We start from the raw sequence: 23,923 nt of genomic DNA on the forward strand, positions 1-23,923 counted from the left end.
AAAAACAGCACCATCACTATTTGAAAAAAGTCATTTTTGATCAAATCTAGACAGGCCACATTTCCAGCAGCCATCACTCCAACACCTTATCCTTGAGTAATCATGCTATATTGCTAATTTGGTACTAGAAAATCACTTGCCATTATATCAAACACAGCTGAAAGCTATTTGGTTCATTAAATGAAGCTTAACATTGTCTTTGTGTTTGTTTTTGAGTTGTCACAGTATGTGATAGACTGTCATGTCTTAATATTAGGACAAAAATGGCAAAAAGGAAACAGCTTTCTCTAGAAACTCATCAGTCAATCATTGTTTTGAGGAATGAAGGCTATACAATGCTTGAAATTGCCAAAAAAAACTGAAGATTTCATACAAAAGTGTACACTACAGTCTTCAAAGACAAAGGACAACTGGCTCTAACAGGGACAGAAAGAGATGTGGAAGGCCAGATGTACAACTAAACAAGAGGGTAAGTACATCAGAGTCTCTAGTTTGAGAAATAGATGCCTCACATGTCCTCAGCTGACAGCTTCATTGAATTCTACCCGCTCAACACCAGTTTCATGTACAACAGTAAAGAGAAGACTCAGTGGTGCAGGCCTTATGGGAAGAATTGCAAAGAAAAAGCCACTTTTGAAACAGAAAAACAAAACGAAAAGGTTAGAGTGGGCAAAGAAACACAGACATTGGAAAACAGATAATTAAAGAGTGTTATGGATCTTAACCCCATTGAGATTTTGTGGGATGAGCTAGACTGTAAGGTGCTTGAGAAGTGCCTGACAAGACAGCCACATCTATGGCAAGTGCTACAGGAAGCGTGGGGTGAAATGTCACTTGAGTATCTGGACAAACCGACAGCTAGAATGCCAAGGATCTGCAAAGATGTCATTGCTGCAAGTGGAGGATTTTTTGATGAGAACTCTTTGAAGTAGTTTAAGTTGATTGTAATAGTAATTTTTCATGTTATTAATGTCCTGACTATACATTGTGATCAGTTGAATGCCACTTTGGTGAATTAAAGTACCAATTTCTTTCCATAAGAGCAAAATCTGTACATTATTCTAAACTTTTGGCTTCCAGTGTGTGTGTGTGTGTGTGTGTGTGTATGTATGATATATATATATATATATATATATATATATATATACATATATGCATGTATCGTGAACCCCACTGGTGTCTCAGTTTGAGATTTTCAAAATCTGGTCACCCTATTGAAAACGTGCTAGCTGTGTCTGGGACTTCAATTATGACACATCTGAACCTTTATTGGAATGACTATTTGTTGCACTGACAATGCATGATTTTAAAACAAACCATCTTTTCACTTTTTCTGTCTTACACCTTCTATCAGTGATTTGTTTTACATGTCATTCGGAATTGATATAGAGTTTTGTTTGATGTTCAGTTTTCAGAGTTGCGACACGACTTACTCTCTCATGTCAAATGCACTAAAGAGGACTTTTTGGTTAAAGTAAAAAAAAAAGAAAAAAAGAAGCATTTTAAATCGGAATTATGCATTTTCTTCTACTGTAATATCAGTAATGAAATTCAGCTGGTCTTATTAAAATGAAGATTTGTAATATTATAAGTACACTGCCTTGACAAAAAAAGAAAAACGTCACCGTTTGGATTTAAATAAGCATATACTTAAGAGCCTATGATTGGATCATTATTGCAGTGATTAATATGTTTCAGCTGGCAACAATTCTTTTAACCCTGACTGATGCAGTGTGTAGCTTCTCATTTCTTAAACAACCATGTCGGAAGAAGTATCCCATGGTCGTGGAAAAGATGTTACTGTGTTTCAGAAGGGGCAAATTATTGGCCTGCATTAAGTAAAGAAAACAACTAGGCGATTGCTGAAATCACTTGAATTGGGTTAAGATCTGTCCAACACATTATTAAAACCTGGAAGGATAGTGGTGAACCGTCAGCTTTGCAGAAGAAATGTGGTCAGAAAAAAAATCTTGAATGATCATGATCGGAGATCACTAAAATGCTTGGTGAAGTCACATCGTAAAAAATCGACAGTAGAACTCATGGCTATGTTTAATACACACACAATATGACGAGAACTTACAGGACTGGGACTAAGCAGCTGTGTGGCCACAAGAAAGCCACTTGTTAGTGAGGCTAATCACATAAAATGACTTCAGTTTGCTAGGGAGCATAAAGATTGGACTGTAGAGCAATGGAAAAATAAATTAATTTTTTCTTCAGTGACAGAATGGGCATATTCCAGAACAACAATGCCAAGATTCATCAGGCTCAAATTGTGAAAGAATGGTTCAGGGAACGTGAGGAATCATTTTCACACATGAATTGTCCACCACAGAGTCTTGACCTTAACCCCATTGAAAGTCTTTGTGATGTGCTGGAGAAGACATTAATACAAGATCTCGTCCAAAAGTTAATGCAACTCAGAAATTAATGTTGTGACTATGCATAAGGTTGTCGAAACAATGCCACGACAAATGTACACCATAAACAAATCTAAAGGCGGTCCAATGAAATATTAGAGTGTGTGACTTTTTTTATTTTATTTTTTTTGGCCAGGCAGTGTATTATTTACAAACTGTACATTTGGGTGTTCAGCTATATGACCCACGTTGCACAAAAGCATTTTTTTCCCCATTCTATATGTATCACTTGATATAAAAACTAAATGTAATGAAAAACTAAAACTAAACTATAAAAATATTTAAAAACTAAACTAAAACTAACAAAGAACTAACAAACAAAATGAAAATTAAATTGGAGCGAAACATTTTAAACAAAACTTTTATAACCTTGCGCTCAACACACATACTAAATGATGTTTTTTGTGAGGGTCAGGTTTAGGGGTAGGGTTAGGGTTAGGGTTAGGGGATAGAATTTATAGTTTGTACAGTATAAAAATCATTATGTCTATGGAGAGTCTCATAAAGATAGCTGCACCAACATGTGTGTGTGTGTGTGTGTGTGTGTGTGTGTGTGTGTGTGTGTGTGTGTGTGCACATGTCTGAGGACTTTGTGAGTGCAAACACACATCCACATGTGTGCTCATATTTCTGGATTTTGTAGTTCAATCCATGCATTTCCAATGGCCAGTCATTTTTGATCGGGAACACAAAAATTGTAACAAAGTGAAATAAAACCAAAACAATTTTAAGAAAACGGTCCAATTATTATTATTATTATTATTTATAAGCAAATGATATGACCAGAACACAATGTAAGGGTTCAGTCCCTTTAATGTCATAGGAGAAACTTTTTAAGTTCCTATATGTCACTGTATGCAAGTGGTTTGGACAAAAAAACAACTAAATGAATAAATGCAAAGGAGCTGTTGGTTCTCCTTTTAATGGCCCTTTTCTAGCCAGTGGTCTTACGAAAGAGGAAATGAGCCTTTATGCTGTTTTCCATTTTGGTCTAATCTGACTTTTTTTTTTCTGCTATGATAGTTACAGAAGCAACTCTCTCTCTCTCTCTCTCTATCTCTCTCTCTCTCTCTCTCTCTCTCTTCCTGAGATCCAGTAAAAAGAAGAATAAAAACATCTTTGATCTGAAACCTAAGCCTTAAATAAACCGTACTACTTCCTCCTCTCACAGCAGAGAGAGGGAAAAAGAGAGAGAATGACAGAGGGAAGTGAGAGGATAAGAAAGGGGAAAGAGGGAGAGGAAAAAAGGGCAAAGGGGGTGGGATGTGTGGATAGGGATAAATGCAGAAAAGTTTTCCATTAGACACAGATCCGCTTGCATAAAATTGACATTAAAAATATGCTGACAAAAGAGGAAAATGTGAGTGTTACAGACAACTGCTTGCTGACCATGTACATCTCTCTCACAAAGAGGAAATTTTAATTACAAAGTCTATTAAGAAAGGCTTTGCTTATTTGTATGTCATGGCACAAAAGCATGAAAATGGGTGAAACAGTGCTGTAAATCTTTTGTTGTTACCAGCTGCAGACTTAGTAAATAAGAGAATGTATTTTATATTGTCATCTTTGACATTTTATAACTAGTTGTGTTTGCTGAGACAAGCATCTCTATTACTATAGCTCAAACTTAGGGTTTAGGATTTAAACAAACCTAAACCTAGTATTAAAGGAATGCTTCGGGTTCAATACAAGGCGAATGCAATTGACAGTATTTGTGGCATAATGTTTATTACCCCCAAGAATGTTTTCCCTTTTTTATATTTATATATACAAAAGACATAAACATTATATGTGTTAAAATGATTTTAGTGTGATAAAATCGCTTACTAACCTTATCTGAGTAAAAATACATATCCAATTTTACAACTTCGTTTCCATGATGACACAACGTTGGTAAACCCTGCAAGTGATTTAAAAGTGATTTCTAAAAGCATGTGAACATTTATAGCGTTTAAGTGGTACTTGTGGCTATACTTTTGAAACAGTGTGTATTTAATGTTTAATGTGGACTGACCCCATTCACTGCCACACATATTTTTTGTGATAATCAACATTATGTCACAAATGCTGTCGATTGACCTTAACTTGTATTGAACGTGGAATATTTCTTTACAATTTTCAGTACATTTATGATTTGGCAGACACTTCTATTTAAAGCAAATTGCATGCATTCAGGGCATACAGTTGTGCTCAAAAGTTTGCATAGCCTTGGAGAATTGGTAATATATGTACCATTTTTAAAGAAAACATGAGTGAGCAGCCAAAACACATTTCTTTTATTTCTTATGGGATTCATATTCAACTGTAGGTTATAACAGAATGGCACAATCATAAAACAAAACATGGCAACAAAGAATAAAATGAAATGACCCCTGTTCAAAAGTCTGCATACCCTTAGTTCTTAATACTGTGTATTGCCCCCTTTAGCATCAATGACAGCGTGCAGTCTTTTGTAATAGTTGTCTATGAGGCCCCAAATTCTTGCAGGTGGTATAGCTGCCCATTCATCCTGACAAAATGCCTCCAAGTCATGCAAAGTCTTTGGTCGTCTTGCATGAACCACACGTTTGAGATCTCCCCAGAGTGGCTCGATGATATTAAGGTCAGGAGACTGTGATGGCCACTCCAGAACATCAACTTTTTCTGCTGTAACCACTGGAGGGTCAACTTGGCCTTGTGCTTAGGGTCATTGTCATACTGGAAAGTCCAAGAGTGTCCCATGTGCAGCTTTTGTGCAGAAGAATGCAAATTGTCTGCCAGTATTTTCTGCTAACATGCTGCATTCATCTTGCATATATTTTTACAAGATTCCCCGTGCCTTTAGAGCTCACACACCCCCAAATCATCAGTGAGCCACCACCATGCTTTACAGTGGGGATGGTATTCTTTTCACTATAGGCCTTGTTGACCCCTCTCATCACTCCAAATTACAGTGTGCCAGAAGCTGTGAGGCGTGTCAAGGTGTTGTCGGGCATATTGTAACTGGGCTTTTTTGTGGCATTGGCACAGTAAAGGCTTCTTTCTGGCAACTCGACCACACAGCTCATTTTTGTTCAAGTATCGTCGTATTGTGCTTCTTGACACAACCACACGTCATTTTCCAGAGCAGCCTGTATTTCTCCTGAGCTTACCTGTGGGTTTTTCTTTGTATCCCGAACAATTCTTCTGGCAGTTGTGGCTGAAATCTTTCTTGGTCTACCTGACCTTGGCTTGGTATCAAGAGATCCCCGAAATATCCACTTCTTAATAAAAGATTGAACAGGCTTTGGATATCTTTTTATATCCTTTTCCATATTTATAAAGTTCCATTACCTTGTTACGCAGGTCTTTTGACATTTCTTTTCTGCTCCCCATTGCTCAGTATCTAGCCTGCTCAGTGCATCCATGTGAGAGCTAACAACTCATTGACTATTTATACACAGACACTAATTGCAATTTAAAAAGTCACAGGTGTGGGAAATTCATCTTTAATTGCCATTTAAACCTGTGTGTGTCACCTTGTGTGTCTGTTACAAGGCCAAACATTCAAGGGTATGTAAACTTTTGATCAGGGCCATTTGGGTGATTTCTGTTATCATTATGATTTTAAAAGGAGCCAGACAACTATGTGATAATAAATGGCTTCATATGATCACTATCCTTAAAGTTTTTTGCATGATCAGTCATATTTTCAAAATCAATACCAAAATTTCACCATTTCTGCCAGGGTATGCAAACTTTTTAGCACAACTGTATACAGTATATCTACATCTAGGGACCAGAAGATCATGGAGACTTTTAGTGTAGCTCATGGAGTGTGGGCTGTTTTGACTTTGACCAATCTGCAACCATAAAGCAATGCCTTAGCAACCACCCAGAACACTGCATAGCAACGACCCAGCAACCCCCATTTTCATTTTCGACAAAAAGGTAAAAAGCCAGTTATTACAGCAGGTATTGTTTTATTTTTATTTTTTTCTGCTTTGCAAATTCACAAATCTTCAAACTGGTGAACAGATTTTGTGTGAGTGCAGTAAATCATTTTATTTTTAGCCCAACATCTCATTAATTCTATGATTAACTGCCCTGTTATCACCTCAGATCACTCAGACTTATATCACAGTGTGAGTACAGTAGATTTAGCCTGTAAAAATATATTATACACACATATGATCTCAGCGCTGTAGCGGTACAGTAAAGAGCTGAGCTCAGCATCCAGTGGTTAGCGGCAGTGACACGCGCCAAGCGTCTTTCCAGTAATAACCCACATATGGTAAGACACAGACACGTAAGAAAACAAAATGGCTAGGATTGAGTTAGAGTATTGCCTACAGAACTGAGAATACAGAGGCCCCAAAAAAGTATTTGGACACACTTAGGCCACACTTGTTTAATTTTTATAGCTTACATAACAAAATAACACAATCAATTGGCATCTGCAAAGAAATTATTCTTGAGTTTTTCTTAGAAATAAATTCGCATTTCTGAGCCATATTTTCAATGACTTTTAACCAACTGGTCCCAAGGTGATTTTTAGTTTCACACAGTTCATTTTTTAAGTTCACACAGGTGTCCAAGCAGAGTAACCACAATAGTTCATAACATTAACTGTGGATATTTTCCACTAGTTTGACAACCATAAAGTGTCTTCATTTTGAACAGTATGTAGCCAAGTGTAGAAATTTCATGTAATTTAATTCTAGTCATAAATTGGACATGTCACTTTAAGAACCGGAGTTTTGTGACACCAGCTTTCCAGCACTCTCTCATGTTAGAAACCTGAGAACATACATTGGGCAAGAGAGCTCCCAGTTTTGTTCATCGGTTGAGAATTCTTTGGGTAAATATAACATTTTACACAAAATGTTGTTAAATTGCATGAAATATGTGTTCAGAATAGTTGTATGTTAGAACCGAGTGTTTGTTATGGATCATTTTTGAAGGGTGCATTTGGATTGCATGTGTGAAGTTTGACTTTTCTGCACATGCAAGAACTGGGTATGTAAATTTAGAATTAATCATACCTGTATCTTATTTAATGATATGTAGCCCCGAGTGTTTTCCATTTAAGTGAACATGTGTAATGAGAATTCTATTGTTTTAAACTCCAATACATGTCCTTAAAGCCTGGTTAAAAATAAGTAATATACTGTGAGTGATTTAAGCATGTGTTAAATGCATAAAATGCTGTGAATGCTATAAGCATGTATTAAGGTGATGTATGCTGAAGCATATGGATAGGCTTATGCCCTGTTTGTATTTTCTTTTTGACATTAGCCTCTACCGTATTTCGTTGAACCATATTTCATTTTTGTATTTCATTTGTTTTTGTTTTTTGGAGGGTTTTTTTTTTTTTTTTTATATACGGCCCCATCGACCACTGTTTTTCTTTTTTAACCCATCAGAATAAAACCCCCAAATATTTTTTTTTTATTCTGTGTGGTTTATTCACAACCCTACAAGTATATTTACTATTGTTTTATCATTAAAAAAAAAACAAAAAAAAAAACACATTGTTTGTTTCAGTATAATGAAATCTAGAATAGCAACAGTACACGGACCCCTTTCTAAGAGTAAAAACATCCTAATGATACAGGGAGGGAATATATTTTCCCACCTAGACTATAAGAGTATGATTTATGTTAATGTTATGTTGATGTCAGCCTTTATTATACAATCATTTTCTCTCTGCTGTCTGTTGCTCACTGAATCGCCCGTTTCCGATGGAAACCTGCTTAAACAGGCAGAGTAGCACAGCGTGTCAGCTTTCCAAAGTACCAGCATGGCTCCATTGAATTCTCATAACTTATAGAATTATAAAAGATCCATTCTGTTTTGGAAAACAAAACAAAACACATTTCTGAGCCCCTTTCAAGTGTAACTCAACCCTCTGCCTTTTTCTGCCTTTACTCATAATGTTTTTCTTCCCCCCCTTTATTTTTTCACAAGAGCTGAATTCGCTACCAGATGTGGATGCAATCTGTTCCTGTTGCCATGACAACCACGGAGTTCTGAACAGGCTTGATGTTGTGGACCTGTTGGCTAATGTTCAGTGGCTGCTCAGATGGGCCTGTTGTTTTGAAGGACCCACCACCTGATCGTGGTCCAAGTCTCGGAGAGATATGTTTAGACTGGCACTCGATGTGTCATATCGCCGCCTCCGAAATTTCTTTTCTCTCCACTTGCAGATGGTGGCCATACTATTATATCTTGGTAGTTATTGTGCAAAGGCTTAATGCTTGCTTCTGAAATCTTTATTTTTCGAATGCATAGATCGAAAGATTCGAAAGAAATCGATAGATTTGAAAGAAATAATCTTTCTTTTCTAGGAGACGCTCTCTGTAAATGACTTTCTCAGCACTGAAGTATATTTTTTTTTAGTTGTAGACTCATATCTCTTCTATATGTGAAATTTAAAGGATAAATCATGGATAATGCCGAAATGGGATGTGGAGGGCTTTTAACTTTTTGCAAGCAAGTTCTGATTTCATTTAAGCAGTTATCACAATGAGTAAATCTCACAGAAACATGTCCAGGTCAAATTTTACTCCAATTATATATACATTTTTGATCAAATCTAGACAGGCCCCATTTCCAGCAGCCATCACTCCAACAACATATCCTTGAGTACTCATGCTAATTTGCTAATTTGTTACTAGAAAATCACATGCCATTATATCAAACACAGTTGAAAGCTATTTGGTTCATTAAATGAAGATTAACATTGTCTTTGTGATTGTTTTTGAGTAGCCACAATATGCAATAGACTGGCATGTCTTAAGGTCAATATTAGGTCAAAAATGGCAAAAAAGAAACAGCTTTCTCTAGAAACTCATCAGTCAATCATTGTTTTGAGGAATGAAGGAATATACAATGCTTTCCTGGTTACTTTCATAACCTCCGTTCCCTGATGGAGGGAATGAGACGTTGTGTCGATGTAGTGACACTAGGGGTCACTCTTGGGAGCCCCAAACACCTCTGCTTTTTGAAAAAAGGCCAATGGGAATTGGCGAGTGGAATTTGCATGTCACTCCCCTAGACATACGGGTATAAAAGGAGCTGGTATGCAACCACTCAATCAGGTTTTGTGCTGAGGAGCCGAGACAAGGTCCTGGCCATTTCAGCGGGTAGTTCAGTGTTGTGGCAAGAGGGACACAACGTCTCATTCCCTCCATCAGGGAACGGAGGTTACGAAAGTAACCAGGACATTCCCTATCTGTCACTCACTCGACGTTGTGTCGATGTAGTGACACTAGGGGTCCCTATACAAAACGCCACAACTAGCTGAACTGTGTTACGTGGACTGGCGGTGCGAGACGGGCAGACTGCTGTGTGCCTCGTAGTCAGCACAACATGTAACCTCCCCCAACACTCTTATGAGCGTCGAACGGTCTTTCAGGAACAAGTTGACTGCCCAAAAAATAGGGACAGGCTAGCCCAGCCATGGCCTCTTTCCCTCTTTTTTCTCCCCAAAAAGAGTGGAATTTGTTAACCGACTGGGGGCCATAAATGTCTAGGTCGGGGGGGTGTCACTCCCAAGTGGAAGACACCGCGGAGACCACACCCCGCCCAGAGAAAAAAAAGGGGGCCTCTGCCCAAGGAAGACAGAGTTTACCGACAGGGAAACAACGGGGTGACCTACGGGGAATCACCACATGTGGAGCGCCTACCTCAGTACAGGGCCTAATTAGCACACGTGCTGGGCCGGCAGCGAGTTTCTCTGCAAACTCGTCTGCCACAGGGCAATGGAGGAAAGTCATCCAGGATCACAACTGGGACATGACTGGGAGTCAAAAGCGCACGTCTTCACCTCATGGGAGGGGAAAGGCGCTACGCGCAAGCGGTACACCCAGCCAGCTGTCCCGGAACTTACCTGTTCAGACCTGACAACATACTGGACGAAACCGGCTCAACCCGGAGATTATAGAACCTCACAAAGGTGTTGGGTGTTGCCCAGCCCGCTGCTCTGAAGATGTCTGCCAAAGAGGCACCACTGGTCATGGCCCAGGAGGCCGCTAAACTCCTAGTAGAGTGGGCTCGTAACCCCACGGGGGGCGGCACGTCCTGGGCGTGATATGCCATCACGATGGCGTCAATGACCCAGTGGGTGACCCTCTGATTGGAGACAGCGCTTCCTTTCCGCTGTCCACCAAAGCAAACAAAGAGCTGCTCGGAGCTTCTAAAGCTCTGTGTGCGATCTAAATAGATGTGTAAAGCACGTACCGGACACAGCAACGCCAAAGCTGGGTCTGCCTCCTGGGGCAGCGCTTGCAGGTTCACCACCTGATCCCTAAATGGGGTCATGGGAACCTTGGGCACATAGCCCGGTCAGGGTTTCAGGATCACGTGAGAGTAACCCGGACCGAAATCCTCCCATCTTGGAGGTGTCTGTCCTAACCACGACGCGACTGGAGACCTGCTCTAGGGGAACCCCTGCCCGTAGAAATGCAAGGTCGGTCCAAGGGCTGAAGAGGTGGTGACAGATCGGCACGATGACCACGCGATGTGTCCCGTGGTACCATGCCCATCTCAGGACTCGAGTCTGAAGCCAGTGCTGAAGTGGTCTCATATGCATCAACCCGAGCGGTGTGGCAACCGCTGAGGATGCCATATGCCCCAGGAGCCTCTGAAAAAGTTTCAATGGAACCACTGTCTTCTGTCTGAACAACTTCAGACAGTTCAGCATCGACTGCGCGTGCTCATTCGTGAGGCGCGCCGTTATCGAGACTGAGTCCAACTCCAAGCCGAGAAAAGAGATGCTCTGATCTGGGGAGAGCTTGCTCTTTTCCCAGTTGACCCGAAGCCCCAGTCGGCTGAGGTGCGTGAGCACCAGGTCCTTGTGCGCACACAACTCATCCCGAGGGTGAGCTAGGATTAGCCAGTCATTGAGATAATTGAGGATGCGGATGCCCACTTCCCTTAGTGGGGCAAGGGCTGCCTCTGCGACCTTCGTGAAGACACGAGGGGACAAGGACAGGCCGAAGGGGAGGCCCTTGTACTGGTACGCCCGGCCCTCGAAGGCAAACCGCAGGAAGGGCCTGTGTCAAGGTAAGACCGAGACTTGGAAGTACGCATCCTTCAGGTCTACCGCCGCAAACCAATCTTGATGCCGGATGCTCGCTAAAATGCGTTTTTGCGTCAGCATCTTGAACGGGAGTCTGTGCAAGGCCTGGTCCAATACTCGCAGGTCCAAGATTGGCCGCAACTCACTGCCTTTCTTCGGTACAATGAAGTAGGGGCTGTAAAACCCTTTCTTCATCTCGGCTGGAGGGACAGGCTCTAAGGCACCCTTCCATACAAGGGTAGCGATCTCTACACGCAAGGTAGCAGTGTTCTCGCCCTTCACAAAGGTGAAGCGGATGCCGCTGAACCTGGGTGGGCGCCTGGTGAACTGAATCGCGTAGCCAAGTTGGACGGTCCGGGTCAGCCATCGCGACGGGTTGGAAAGTGCGAGCCACGCGTCCAAACTCCGGGCAAGGGGATAATCATGTCGGACGTACCTGCGGGTGGAGCCTCACATAAGACAGCGATCGTGGCCATCAGAAGCGGAGAGATAACGACTGTAACCAGGAATAACACAAGTGGAAAGGCATCTTTAAAAAGACGTTCCATGTGTGCCGCTCTTTTAGAATTGAAAATATATCTTTTAGAATATACTCTTTTTTTTTTTTTTGTTCTGCCAAAGCACTCACTGAATGAGTGGTTGCATACCAGCTCCTTTTATACCCATATGTCCGGGGGAGTGGCATGCAAATTCCACTCGCCAATTCCCATTGGCCTTTTTTCAAAAAGCAGAGGTGTTTGGGGCTCCCAAGAGTGACCCATAGTGTCACTACATCAACACAACGTCGAGTGAGTGACACAGGGAATTGAAGATTTCATACAAAGGTGTACACTACAGTCTTTAAAGACAAAGGACAACTGGCTCTAACAAGGACAGAAAGAGATGTGGAAGGCCTAGATGTACAACTAAACAAGAGGATAAGTACACCAGAGTCTCTAGTTTGAGAAATATATGCCTGACATGTCCTCAGCTGAGAGCTTCATTAAATTCTACCCGCTCAACACCAGTTTCATGTACAACAGTAAAGAGAAGACTCAGGGGTGCAGACCTTATGGGAAGAATTGCAAAGAAAAAGTCACTTTTGAAACAGAAAAACAAATAGAAAAGGTTAGAGTGGGCAAAAAAACACAGACATTGGACAACAGATAATTGGAAAAGAGTGTTATGGATCTTAACCCCATTGAGCTTTTGTGGGATGAGCTAGACTGTAAGGTGCGTGAGAAGTGCCCGACAAGACAAGTCAAGTACTACAGGAAGCGTGGGGTGAAATGTCACCTGAGAATCTGGACAAACTGACTGCTAGAATGTAAGTATTATATATAAATACTTACCTACTTTACCACTTTTTTAGGTACACCTATACACATACTTATTCATGTGATTATCTAATCAGCCAATCCTGTGGCAGCAGTGCAATGCATAAATTCGTGCACATACAGGTCAGGAGCTTCAATTAATATTCACATCAACCATCGGAATGGGAAAAAATGTGATCTCAGTAATTTGTACCATGGCATGATTTATGGTTCCAGATGGGCTGGTCTGAGTATTTCTGTAACTGCTGATCTCCTGGGATTTTCACACACAACAGTCTCTAGAGTTTACTCAGAATGGTGCCGAAAACAAATCCGATCGGACAGCTACTTTTACACAGAGAAAATAGGATGCGTTTGACCAAACTTCCATTATCTTCAGCAAGCTGACTAACACTACAGCTGAGGAATGGAGTTAAACATCTATAGCTTTAATATTCATCTCTGTCTGGGAGTCACATATGTATGTGAATGTGCGCGATTACCTGCATCTGTCACGCATAAGTTATACGTATATACATAAGGTATTATATTATATACATGTACAGTATATATGTATATCTTATGTATATATATATATATATATATATATATATATATATATATAATATATGCAGGTGCGGACTGGCCATAGGGAGCACCGGGCCGCTGGGTAATTTGGGCTGGTCCACTGCTGTGTAAGTACCGCCCGTCCTACAGGTGAGATAGGCGGCCACCCTGGGCTCCAATATGCCCGCGCAGACCTCTTAATAAAGAGGAAATTTAATAAACTCTGCAAGACAAACCAATTCAGTGGCTTTCATTTTGAAATTACTTACATATCGGAGCGCATATCCGGATGAGCACATCAACTTTGTACCTTGTGTGGACCTCATTATTTGACATACAAATCACAATAATGGTGACAACCAAAAACAACATAAGTATAAGATGAGCTCTGAATAATCACTAAATGACAAATAACTGCAAGTTACAACAAATACAATAACAGTAGTGTAAATAAAATCAGCAAGCAGTAAATCTATGAGCAGTACATAGTCATATGCATAATTAATTCATACTGCAAAGCATTCTGGGAGCTGAAGCGCGGCTTGCTGAATAATGCTCACGCCTGATAAATAAGTGATGAAAAATATTACTTTGTAGCTATTTGAGTCTTTGAGCCTTACTTTCTTTAAAGGATAGCAGAAACAGCATTTGTCAAAGCATTGGGCTTTTCACTTTTTTTCAAGAATAATCTGGGGAAGGAATTAAAACACTGCAGATATAAAGATGCAACAAACTCACATAGAGTGAAAATATGAGCAATTAATCTGCAAAATATCTGCAAAGATCTACACTTTAAAAGGTATGTTTATTTATTTATTTATATTTGTATATTTATATATGTACATATTCTGGCCAACTTTGTTTTAATATTAATATTTTTAAACAAACATTTACAAATAGTTATGAGTAATTGACATAACATTTTTAAAAATTGTCATCAGTGTTCTGCTGTGTGACACTTTCTTCATCTTGTATAGCTATATATACATATATAATAGATTATTATTATAATTGTTTCCACAACCTCATATTAACTAAGACAACAGTTTATTTGCACTTCTAGAAAAAAAGTTGAAAGGTTATTAAGATCTTTAAAAACTTTGAAGACTTGTCACAACACCTTGTACTTTCATGTACATTTTAACCTACCATCTGTATGTTGGGAAAAATATATATATATATATATATATATATATATATATATATATATATATATATATATATATATATATATATATATATATATATATTTATTCACCGTTCCCTTATTTTCAACAGTGATTGAGTACAACACATTCTACTATGATGTATAAATCCTTTACAATGTAGATAATATATATTTTTCTCAATTATATTTATTAAATTATTATAATTGGGGGGAGAGTATCTAATAGTCATGAAAATATTGTCAGTCCAAAAAAATTGAAAGTTGGACCAATGGTTGAAGAAAAAAGAAATGATTTAAACCATTCAATTAATTCAATTAAAATTAATATTTTTATTTATTTATTTATTGTAATTTTTTAAATCTGAACAACAACCATTGGTCACCCTGTTAATCCTTTGGATTTACTTTGGTAATTTTTATTTTTATTTTTTTTCGATCCTAACTGGATGACCTTAAATGAATGAGCTTGATTTTCTGTAAACCAAAAATAATTTCTTCTACCTTTCATTGGATTGTGCAGTGAAATATGACCCAGAGTCCCGGACATGTTCTGGACATATTCCTTGAGATTGACCCAGTTTACCTTTAGCAATCTCTGCTGTCTTAACTAATCCTGTTGTCACAACCATTATTTTTATCATTATATTTTTTGTTTGTTTTGGTCATAAAACACATTGAAACACTCTGAAACAAAGGCTTGTATTGCAACTCTTAAGTAAGGCTCATTGTCAGCAGTTGCATGACTTTGGGAAATGTGCACGCGTGTATGTGTGTCTGGATGCTTAAAACGTGAGTATAACGCCCAAGTTTTCTGGTTTCACTTAGAGATCACATGATCCTTCTCACCTGAGTTGCCTGCTGTCCATGAAACTTTGGCAGTTTCCTTCAAGCCCTTCCCTCTCTCTCTTAAAAGAAACAAAAATGTACAGAAACGGGTGCAAATACGCAGCGCATGATGCTTTAACTCCAGGGCCCCTCGCACAGACTTCCAACTGTTCCTCTATGAAAGGGGCTGTTGTGCCAGTACAGCAGCTCGCCAGTTGAGTCCTCTGGGACCTTTAGAGTTTGATGAGCATATGACCACCACTACAACAGCTACCGCTACAAAAACCTCCCCAGGATCCCCTGATCAGAGCACAGAGGCTGCCAGAAGTCAGCAGAAACCATAAAATATAATTTACAGGAAAATTGATAGGAGAGAGAGTAGTTAGACATAACTAATCATCCTTACAGATGCTTGTATTGCATGAGATCTCTTTCCAACTACTTTTACCAACCGTATAATATACAATTATTTCTTAATAACAACACTGTAGATTTTCACCTGTTGATAGATCCAACCACTTATTCAAAGCCCTGATTAAACCATATTTCCTGCCCACAGAGAAAGTAATATTTTGTATCCAGAATGGCTGGGAGATATTTTGAACATTTGCATCTATATCTAATATATTTAATATCAATTTGTTATAAAAATCATTTTCTTGTCAAATTACCCAAGATTGTGAAAATCAAGATGATTTTAATGTACTATTTATTTGGCTATTAAATGTCATGAAGCTCTAGCCAGTAGGCCAGTTCTGATGGAGTTGGAGGGTTTGATTAATTTCCTCGAATCAGTTCTTCGTTGTGTTAATTTGAGCCTGATCTCATGAAAATAATGTGACTTGTGAGAGCCAATTGATATTTGTACCATTAAGATACATGAGCTACAGGTTTGCTTTTATTTCAAACAAGGTAACTGAACAAGCACACATCAACAACATAAAATAACAAATCAGGACAAAATGAATGAACATAATGCGACTGTTATTGATAATGTTCTGGGTGGCTGGGCTTCACTCAAAGCTCACGCCAAAGTCTGTTCTTCAAGCTCTTCTAAAACTCATTTATTGCAGTTGGTAATATTCTGGATTGCGTGCAAAAACATGAAATGAAAAGCAGTAAGTAAAACAGATCACTGGATTAAATGCATAGATATTGCTGATCTCTCACTGACTTCTGCATCATACAGTTTATCGTTTACAAAAAAACAAAAACATCCACAGAGACAAGTGAAAAACCTCTACTGAAAGTAAAAAGTAAGATATTTAAACAGATATTTAAATTTAAATCCAATGTACCTGATGTTTGCACATAATAAAGGAAATAAAATGTAATACAATTTGAAAACCAGTTCATTTGACAAACACAAACAAATTAAAAAGCAAGATATACGTTGTATAAGCACAGCTTACAAATGTAGGTAACAACATTATTACAAAATATCTTAGCATGTAGAAAAAATATATGGTACCATATGACGGAATAACAGTTACTGTACACCACAATAAAAATAAAATTAAAAAAAGTAATTAACTGGCTTACAAATGAAAAATTATTACATGCCCAGATTGAACGTTTAATCCAAGATCTTTCATGAAAACGTAACCTTCCAGTTTTTTTTTTTAGTTTTTTTTAATAAAGACTATTTGACAAACATTTCTTGTGATATCATCATAGAAGTGTTTGCAAGTGCTATTGGGTGGTGCAGACAGTAAGCTAAAAACAACAGTAAACTAAAAAGTAAACAAACAAACAAAACATCGAACAGACAGTCATTGTGCTAATTTTCACAACAGAAAATGTTGGATGTATTGAGCTTACTGCAACTATATAGGCAGGACAAACCATTCAAAAGAAACTCAAGATTTAATTTACAACTCCTTTAGTCTGGATCTTAAGTTTGCGGTCAATAAAGTGGTACCTAAATTGGAGGCTTCTTTATACTGGCATTTTTCAGGCACTGTGATTGTTTCTGTGGTAAGACAAATAATACATGATCTATGAAAACAAAGGCAAATACTGAACATATAAATAACATTTAGCAAGTACATTCTTGTATATAGAGTCACGTTTTCACTATGAGACCAGGTTGAATTAAAAGCATTACTGCTGGTTTTAGTGTTGCTGGACAAACATACTTTTTTTTTTGTTTCAGGGCTGCTGATCAAATCTAATCATTTGCAGATTCAAATGAAATATTTGAACATTGACACCAGGTGCTTACAACCCTCTTACAACCCATGATTGGATTAAAATGTAGAAGGATAATTATGTAAAAGATAGCACTGGGAAAGGTATATTGCCAGGCACACCAACAAACAAGGGACTCAACAGAGGTAAATAGAGAAAATGCAAATCCTTATGAAGCGCAACAGTGCCTGACCATTTTTTGGTTGCAGAATTTATTATTACATTTTTTCCATTAAATTATTTTCATGGAGATTTCATAGAATTCTTCATAATAGAGTTCTAAGCCATGAACAAAACCAACCAGCTCCGAGGTGAATCACAACATTACAAACTTTGATTTGAAGCAAAAACGTATTTAAAGATTGAAAAAAAAAAAAAAAAAAGACAAAGGTACAAGACTGTGCATTTAACCTCTTTAATGAGGGAATGAACTACAATCTCATGGATTCTTCAGAATGACCTAACAAAATTAAAAACATTAGAAAAACATAGAACTATTGAGTTTAAAGTTGCTGATTATAAGTATAGAAACAGTATATTTTTATTATATTGCAAAATATTTAGACGTATATATAAATATACAAATATATAAGTAGTTTGAAAGTGTAGGGACTCAGTTTTGTCTTTCGCAGTGCGTCAAGGACGTGAGCGGTGGCTGCTTGTTAGCAAAGAATCTGATTGATGGATATCCCCCCTCAGGATCATGGGTAGTGTAGTTATTCATCCATAATTATGCTATTAAACACAATTAAAAAAAAAAAAAAAAAAAATATATATATATATATATATATATATATATATATATATATATATATATATATATATTAAAATAACGCAGACCGTTGGCTTCAGCAGAAGCATATGCAATCGATACGCAAAACTCACAGTAGGTCTGTTTTTAAAGGTTTATAAGTTATCCTTAAAAGTCAATTCCCCAATGGAGAAAATAACTGAGATTTTGACTTGCTCTATTGCCTTAAGTTTACATCTCAGCTAAGCAAAACCCTGATTGCTACTTGTTAATGCTAGTCGGTGGCAAGTGGTATTCAGGGCATGACATTAACTTTTTGACTCACTGGCCACTGTGGCTAGTGGTGTTCCAAAGTCATCTCATAATTTTCACTAGCCGAAATCACCTACCCCACAAAAAGTGATGAAGGTAACTATAATCTACCTTTTAATCAAAGGGAATAAAAGTAATTGTTGTTTAAGCACCTCTAGGATTAATTTTTTAACTGCATGCATGTTTAATACAAACATGACCAGTCAGTGCAAAAGGAAGCGTTGTCAATAATTTGTCCATAATTCATTGAAGTTCAGACTTTATACCCATTCATTCAAAATTGTACAGAACTTGCCCTTGTAAAAGTTTACCATTGTTCTTCCATTTTTTAACAGCGGCATTTGTCATAATAAGGCCATGACCATTTCAATGGTTAGGTCAATGTAGATGGTCTTTCTAAAAAATAAACTATAGTAGTTTTTATGAAAAAACCTAATAGCCTAAGCACATAAAGAAACTTTAACTACAACTTTCACAATTGTAATAAAAATATAATCACCCTAGTAGATTGAATAGGAATCTGTAACATTTCTGTCATAATACCAGTTAGTGTTACTACAGTAAAATACAGTAACAATTTTAGTAACTGTGATGATGTGCAAGTTGAAATTCTTGTTATTTATGTTGGTTATGCCAGTGTTGTTTCGCCTTTCCTCGCCAGTGCTGTTTATAATGTCAAGGCTGTCTAGCAGTCTGAGGTGTCTGACTTCCTTCAAAGCACTGTAACCCAAATTTCTAATGGGTTGCATAAGTTTTGTGATCTGTGCTGCAATATTAAGGAAAGCCTGGTTGAATCTAGCAGTAATCAGCTCTGTGCTATCCTATCTCTAGAGCATGCATAATGATAAAGCGTGGATAATGAGGGAAGCCCAGTTTATGTGGGCACTCCATAGATAAGCTAGCCCAGAGCGGTTCACTCATGCGAATGGGTCTGTATTGGCTTATGCCACACTCATGCAAAAACCGAGCTTCAATCGTGCACCACAATAGACAAACTTGCATTTAAGACAAGAAGAATATTTAGTATTTAATTTAATTTGCTTTGGCGGCCCGACATTCACAGAATTTTGAATGCAGGAAAACCCTGAAAATGTCATCCTCCAAAGTGGCTAGAAAGAGTGACGGAGTTACCTGCCACTGCAGATTTCTACCTGCATTTGGTGGGTGGGTGTTAAAGTCAAGCCCGTGGTGGTATTAATAATTGAGGGGGAGTGAATATTTTCATTCTAGAGAGCATTGTATGGACAAAAATTTGTATATGAAAAATATTATCCAAGTAGCAAAGCAAAACATTTCCTTAATTCAAGCTTGATTTGCAAGCTAATGAATATCCATATATGGCCTGAGAGAACATAAAAAATATAGGAGAAATGCTGGTATCATCTCTGTACCTTTTCAGTACCTTCGGTTCATTCTTTCCACCTAACAATACAGTGCTAAATTCAACCTTTCAGACACAAAAACTACAAATAACTTCTTATAATCACGAAAATTATGATAGCAAAATCTCTCTTTGTTCAATGCTCGAACACAATTACATTTTGAAGTGGATATAAAACTGAAAGCATATGAAAATGAGCTTATTACATTAATTTCATTTAACTCATTTTTAATACTGTACATAAAAATATGGTCATACCATGGTGTTACTTCCGATTCCAGGACTTCAAAAGAGTTATCGAGAACCAAAATCCTTCAAAATATTTAATCCTTTAAGCAGCTCATCCATTTGAAAATCCATCCAATTCCTATATAGTGTTCCACAAAAGATAATACAAAATAAAAAAGGATGTGTCTTTTGTTTTCAAAACACTACTACTTGACAGTCTGAGGCGGCATAATGGCCATCTTTGGAGTGCTTTTGCCTTCACTGTCCAGCATTCCCTCCTTTCCTTTTTTCCTTGGTGGTTTTTTGATTGGCGTTTTCTTTGGTGTGGCATCCCCTTCAACTTCCACCTTGGCCCCATTTACCCCCAGTTTCTCTGGACTTTTAGATTCAGGGGTAGAGTCTGAAATAGGGCCCACCATCTTCTGAAGGTTGCTGGAGGAGGGAATAAGAGGTTTGTTGGTCCCAGTTACAGAACGTTTGGTCTTTTGAGGTGGGGTGGGTTTCTCTCTGCTGGCTTGAGGGGTTGACACGCCATTGGGTTTGAAGCCTACTGTAACACTCTCGTTGCGATTGAGGCTTTGGGTCTTTTCCTTCAGTTGAGCCGCAAGTAGAGTGGCAGCCTCAGAGTTTATGTGTGGATGCATGAACTTCGGGCTCTTAGGTGGATCTTTATTGGTGTCACTCATTTTCTTGTCTGAGTGGAGGCTTCCAATCTTCTTCCAGGCATTCTGGAAAGTTCCATTGAGGTGCTCGATAGTATCAGAAGCTTTGTGAGTTATGGTTTTGCTTGGAGATTCAGTTCCATCTGTCTTTTTACTGTCCTGATGCTTTTCACAGTTCTTGCTCGACTTCTCCTTTGATCGCTGTTTCTCATCAACCTTTCCAGAACTTTCAGAGTTCTTCTTCTTATCTTTTCGTGTTGTTGGAGTCTGGCCTTGCTCTGTTTGGTTGGTTCCAGATGTCCCATGAATCCAGGACACCTTCGGTTTGGTGGAGGGGTCTGGAGGACGTGGTTTTGTCTTCTCTGGGGATGGAGCCTTGCCATTACGTTTGACCTCTGGTGTAGAGGCATTGTCCTCCTCCTCTTTGGAATGTTTGGAAAGTCGGGCGATATGGGCATAAACAGCCCCCATGGTTGACTCAGAACCACTAGTGGAACCTTCGTTGTCTGAAGACTTAAGGAGTGGCTGCTCACTCCCATCGCTAACAGTTTTCTCAGTAGATTCTCTTGTGTCTTTGAGGGACGTGTACTCTCCTGCATCTTCTTCATTCGGTATTGATGACATTTCTTGTGCAGCACTAGAATTTTGTTTCTCACAGCTCTCAGTCAAAGTCTCTGAGAAAGGTAAGAGATGGAATAAAAGGGTAAAGCAAGTGTGAAGGTATTTTTGATTTTAATAAGCTCTTAGTTCAGAATAGCATACATATATATATATTATACGTATATACATGTATGTTAACATTAATGCATTAACATTATTATTATTATTTTATTTATTTATTTATTTTTTCTCCCTTTTTCTCCCCAATTTGGAATGACCAATTCCCAATGCTTTCTAAGTCCTAGAGGTGGTGTAGTGACGGGTGGCAGAGGATGAATCTCAGTTGCCTAGCTGAGCTGAGCTACCCAGCCCCCCAACATTATTTGTTAATATTAATCCATTAGGTATCAGGAACTAGTAACAGATGAACAATTATTTTTTTACAGCATTTAATAATCTTGGTTCATTTATAAAAATACTATTATTTATTGTCTATGTTAGTTTATATTGCACGTTAATATATACAAATATTAATGTACAAATGTAATATTAGCCTAAACTGTATATTTCTCTATACTATGCCTATATTCTCACTCTCTCTCTCTCTCTCTCTCTCTCTCTCCCTTATCATGCAAAATCATATCCTGGCAGCATTGATTTAAATGCACAATAATAATAAAATCAAAAATTTAAAAGGTACAGTAACTTCCTGTATCTTGTAAATAACACATCTTGAAATATGAAGAATATATTGTTCATGTATTAGAAGAATATCACTTGAATATTACTTCAGCAATTTCTGTCAAACTCTTGCCAGATATTCTGATATGTATATGTATTTGTAGTATTGCTCATACTTTGGGTTAGGGATTTGATCACATCTCCTTACATTGAAGGAGGGACCCACCCAAATTTTGTTTTTCTTCAGTTGTTATGCACAGTTTGAGTTTTGCAAATTATTGCTATCAACCTGGATAAGTTACCAAGCATTAAGTTAGACTAACTTGTATAATATTCACACTTTCCCTAAGTCATACAGGCTAAGGGTTTCAGGATCGTTGCATATATAATAGCCTTTAATGCTCAACTAGCGCCCTATGATTTTCAGAATGAGGAAAATGCGGATGGAATTGTGAATTCCAGTCATAAAAACAGAATAAACTATAAATCACGGAATGTCCCAAATTTTGACATATTTGGGATCAAATGAATGTACGAATGAACAATTAATCTAATTTAAATCGAGATATGTCATAGTGTGATAAAACCATAAAAGGCTGAGATTTATTTGAATAAATGCATTTATCATATATAGTTTGTATAGATTGTTTTGGTTTCTGAGTTTTTTCATTTTTTTTAACATCAACCTGTCCAAGGATGGCTGATGAACATTAGCCATTTTGGCTAAATCTGGTTAACCAATGTTAATATAAAGCATTACCAACTCATTATTTGATCGAACTGCCAAATGTTAAGACATTTAAACCAAAATTGGATTAAAAATGAAAAAAAAATTTGTATTTCCATGACGATAATTGGACACCATTCACAGAATTAAACACGCAACATGTAAAGGTCCCAAACATGTGACAAAAGTTGTGAGGCACTGTAGCACACTACTGTTTGTAACATTTAACATTGCATATTGCATTCTGTTTCATATACTATATTTTTTTTTTTTAATGGTAGGCAGTATACAGTATACACTGCATGCTATCAAAGTCTTTCTAGCAAGTCAGTCCACTGTTGGCCATCTTTGGAACGCTCTTGGGAGGTTATTGCCAGTTATGATAGTGCAGCTCTTATCTACTTGAATGGGGAAAGAACGAAGTCCAAAATTACGATCAAAGAACATATTTCAAATCAGTAATAAAATCTGATAATATTGGAATCATAAGTTGTGCTTCTTTACCTCGTATTACGCTAAAAACACAATTTCCCCGGTTTATATATCTATTGTGCATGCACGTTCTCGAGTTGATTGACAGGCTATGTCTGTATCTAAAAGGCAATTGGCTCTTTTAAATGTAAGGCGGGACTTCCTTTCTACATCCGCGACCGTTGGGCGCTAGAGGTCCTTGGTTGGGCATTCCAATTTTTCCCATTCATTTTAATGGAAGTGGCCCGTCTCTGTTAAATAATCTCTGATGCTATTTAATAAGTTGGAAGCTAGTATTCCATTCCAATCCACTTTTAAATACAATTAACCATAACCAAATAATTAGCCTAAATAAATATCTATAATAAACTAAAATCAATAAAAGCAACCTAAATTGAGCAAAGAACAACAGTTGGAAAGACTAATCCCTTCCAAACCACAATTTATTTAAAAGAACTAAGTCACTTCCTGAAAGCGTACCATCTGCTGACTTGGCCTTTTAAAGCATTTGTTATTTGTATTATCTCAGTGCGAATGATATACTCGCCCAAAGGCCCACGTTTACCACAGAATGGGGTCAATCGTTAGGAGACTCCTTA

At 37.9% G+C, this 23,923-nt stretch overlaps 1 protein-coding gene across 4 annotated transcripts in view; it reads right to left on the bottom strand.

Moving 5' to 3' along the window:
* Positions 1-16,176: 16,176 nt before the first annotated feature.
* The window catches only part of LOC127437640 (scavenger receptor class F member 2-like), a 45,461-nt gene continuing 37,714 nt past the window's right edge, over positions 16,177-23,923 (bottom strand). For all 4 annotated transcript variants that reach the window (XM_051692713.1, XM_051692686.1, XM_051692704.1 and 1 more), the window contains one exon: positions 16,177-21,519. In XM_051692713.1, the coding sequence (XP_051548673.1) occupies positions 20,390-21,519 (1,130 nt within the window). In that variant the 3' untranslated portion in view covers positions 16,177-20,389. The remainder of the gene's footprint in view (positions 21,520-23,923) is intronic.

Source organism: Myxocyprinus asiaticus, chromosome 4, assembly GCF_019703515.2.
Source record: "Myxocyprinus asiaticus isolate MX2 ecotype Aquarium Trade chromosome 4, UBuf_Myxa_2, whole genome shotgun sequence".
NCBI lineage: Eukaryota > Metazoa > Chordata > Actinopteri > Cypriniformes > Catostomidae > Myxocyprinus > Myxocyprinus asiaticus.